At 30.3% G+C, this 3959-nt stretch overlaps 1 protein-coding gene across 1 annotated transcript in view; it reads right to left on the reverse strand.

Moving 5' to 3' along the window:
• LOC106473967 (probable C-mannosyltransferase DPY19L1) overlaps nt 1–3959 on the reverse strand; it is a gene marked incomplete at its 5' end in the record, with an annotated part of 31893 nt that overhangs the window by 22778 nt on the left and 5156 nt on the right. The window contains 2 exons of the mRNA XM_013934656.2: nt 2044–2148; nt 2766–2838. Of these exons, the coding sequence (XP_013790110.2) occupies nt 2044–2148; nt 2766–2838 (178 nt within the window). The remainder of the gene's footprint in view (nt 1–2043; nt 2149–2765; nt 2839–3959) is intronic.

Raw genomic sequence — 3959 nt, forward strand, 5'->3', positions numbered from 1 at the left:
ACGACAGTGCTGAGAACAGGATGTATGTTACAGCACAAACATAGTTTCTCTTTACGACAGTGCTGAGAACAGGACGTATGTTATAACACAAACATAGTTTCTCTTTACGACAGTGCTGAGAGCAGGATGTACGTTACAACACAAACAGTTTCTCTTTACGACAGTGCTGAGAGCAGGATGTATGTTATAACAAAAACATAGTTTCTCTTTACGACAGTGCTGAGAACAGGACGTACATTACAACACAAACAGTTTCTCCTTACGACAGTGCTGAGAGCAGGATGTATGTTACAGCACAAACATAGTTTCTCTACGACAGTGCTGAGAGCAGGATGTATGTTACAACACAAACATAGTTTCTCTTTACGACAGTGCTGAGAACAGGATGTATGTTACAGCACAAACATAGTTTCTCCTTACGACAGTGCTGAGAGCAGGATGTACGTTACAGTCTTCATGATTTATTAAGATATAATAAACCCACTTGACATGTCCTCTACGATTCATTCAAAACTATTAATACCTCTCCATGACTATTTATAACTAACAGGAAAAGCAAGTGTTTCTCAACATGATTAAATACACAGTTATTTTATTTCGGTGCCTCTAAGTAGATATTCAGCCTAAGTTTCATTGTTTGCAATCATGGTGTTCAGTTTTGAGCAGCTTTTTTTAATCAGTTAAATTATATTAGTTGTGGAACATTTTATTCTAAATACATGATATATTTCTTTTGTTTTAAAATGCATATTTACAAGAAACATTTATTATTTTATGAAGAATGAACATAGTATGAAAAAGCTAGTGTTAAGGAAATACACTCTTGAGTACAGATTACTGAACTAGGTTTCAACTCTTATGTATATACTTATATTTATTGTTATCAAAGTAACTAAAATTAGAAACTCATGTTACACAAGAAAGCAAATGAAAAATATTTCACTAAATCTGCTTGAGTTAACATGTGATTATAACTTGAGTGACACTAAGCTTTACCACTGTTGTTCATTTCTTCTCATATACTTAGATAGTGTTTAAAGGGTATTGTAAAGTAATAAAATTAAAAGCCAGCAGATGTATGGAAAGATTAGAAAACTGAGGATAAACTGTTAAAATCTGCAATCCTTCGAGAAAAAAAAAACATGAATTATTGATTATATTTTAAATTTCTCAACAGGAATATAAGATAATGTTTTACGGAAAACACCTTTTGATATTTATATAGAAGATGCTAGAAGTTATGCTAATGAAATATGAAAAAACGTATTTTATTGTTAACATGAAAGTCACCTTATGCCGAGACTTATTCAGTAAAGATTTTGTAAATTCACAGAAATATCTTTGGTTAAAAATTAACTTTTTTATATATACAACACACTTATAATTTTGACTCAAAGTTTACGACAATATACTTAGTACATTCAGAAATATAATAAATATTACTACACATGTAGCTCTTAAAAATGTGGCGATACAGCAATATGATACTCGTGAAGCCATGATACGATTGTATCGATACATCGTCTGATACGATTTATATATCTTCATGAAATTTGGCAAACTTTCAGTAAATGTTACAAGTCTTTTGTACAGAAAACAATCAGAATTTATAATGAAGTATTTTTGCTAAAAATTAATGATTAAATAAAGGAAGACGAGTATTGAGTACTACATGTTGTCTTCATTTCTTTTATCAAAAACATTACATGCAAAGTAACATAAAATAGATAAACATAAATTAACATATTTTATTTTATCTTCTCTTGCCAGCTGCCATTTATTTGATCAAACCTAAGAATTTGAAAAATCACTGTAAAGTGTGAAGTACTTAAATAAGACAATGTTAGTAATATAGATAATAAACTACAGACAAACTTTGTAACAAACCGTTGGTAAAACTTCTGTATCTAGATACGTATCGTATTAATTACTATGATGAGATACGCACCATTAGTAACTTGACAGAAATGGAGCTAGTCCCACGAACCAACTCCATTAAAAGATGTTAGAATATAACTAATAAAACTTAATAAAAACACTTACCATCTGACCTAGAAGAATTCTTTGGAATGTGGATTTTGAAATTTGACCCACCAAGTAGACTCCTAGAACTGCCAAAGTTTGGGTGAGTAGAGCAAACTGAGCAAACTGCAATGTAGAAATAGAAAGTTCAAAATAATTTAAGTAGAAATAACATATTCTTTTATAATTAAAATATTAAGAATTTAAGCTGTTGAAAGATTGAAATCAATTAACTTCATAAAACACAATAAATCATTTTCCTAACAAGATGGGTAGAAACTTCATAGAGCATGTAAATATCCTTTTAAAAAGATTTTATCTTTATTATAAAAAAAGATGTTTTTTGAATGTAATAAGGTTGTGTCATCAGCTATAATTATAAATAAAGAATTTTTAAAGCTGTATCACTGAATAGCGAGAGTAGTTAGAAACTTAACTATACAAAAACAACCACCTTCATCTTTTACAGATTCCTCTTCAATAAAGATTAACTTACTAAATCTTAGAAGAAGATTAGTTAAACTATCTCTTCTGGTTTAGAGGCTAATGTCCAAAGATTCCTGAACACTAAGAATTCATTCATCAGAGGTACAGAGAAGAATATCAAACTGACATTCGTCTTGAGTGTGACTGAACACCAGCGAGCTGTTGTAATTAGACAGAGGTGCAGAAGTTTTAAGAAAGAGATTCCAAGTTAAAGATACGTTAAACACTTAAAAAGTTTTTTTTTATAAAACAATTACCTGCCAAGCCAAAATGAAACAACCCGAAATAACGGCTATCGCCAACACATTCTTCCACTGTTTTTCCTGGTATCTGAAATTATAGTCGTAAATAAAACAAAATATACAAAACTTTAAACAGAACAACTTACATAAATTGTTTTAGAGAAGAAATTATGGCATTTAGAGTTAGGTAGATTTTTTTTTATTTCTTTCGGATCCTTCAATTCCACCAGTAAACAAAATTACAGCATTTCTACAGTGTAAAAAAACATGATAAAACCAGCACTGAAATTTTTTAATACATTCTTCAATCAAACATTGTTTATAATAAGTTTTATCACATTTACACCAATCTCAATATAAACACATCCTGAATTTTTCTTATTTCCAAAAACACTTTTTTTTTGTAGCTCAAACTGATTACGTGAAGAAATACTTCCATTACAGCTTTCATCTGTTTGTTTTGTTGTTAAGCACTGTGGGTATCAAAACCTGATATTTAGTGTTGTAAGCCTCGACTCTTACCGGTGAGTCACTTAAAACATTTGGAAAGATTAATATGTTTTAGATCAGTATTGCTGGTGTCTTTAATAGTTATGTTTTTCAACTTCTAACAACATCTGTGAGTTTTTCACTTACAAATTTCAGATTATACCTTATGGGTTCAACATTGTTAGGGTTAACAAAACCAAGAATAATTAAAATGTATGAAGCACAATAAAACTTCCAGTGATATGATAAAAATTAAAAATGACTTTTAACAACACCATGTTAACTTGTAGTGTTGACATTAAACTCCTTGTTAACTTGTAGCGATGACATTAAACACAATATTTCACTACAACAACACCAAATCTCATCACTACAAGTTAACATTATGTTGTGGTGAAACATAGCAGTGTTTAATCTCATCACTACAAGTTAACATTATGTTGTGGTGAAACATAGCAGTGTTTAATCTCATCACTACAAGTTAACAAAAACACCGCTATGTTTCACCACAACACCATGTTAACTTGTAGTGGTGAGATTAAAAACTGCTATGTTTCACCACAACATAATGTTAACTTGTAGTGGTGACATTAAACACAATATTTCACTACAACAACATAATGTTAACTTGTAGTGATGAGATTAAACACTGCTATGTTTCACCACAACAACAATGTTAACTTGTAGTGATGAGATTAAACACTGCTATGTTTCACCACA

This window comes from Limulus polyphemus, unplaced genomic scaffold, assembly GCF_000517525.1.
Source record: "Limulus polyphemus unplaced genomic scaffold, Limulus_polyphemus-2.1.2 Scaffold6683, whole genome shotgun sequence".
NCBI classification, from domain to species: domain Eukaryota; kingdom Metazoa; phylum Arthropoda; class Merostomata; order Xiphosura; family Limulidae; genus Limulus; species Limulus polyphemus.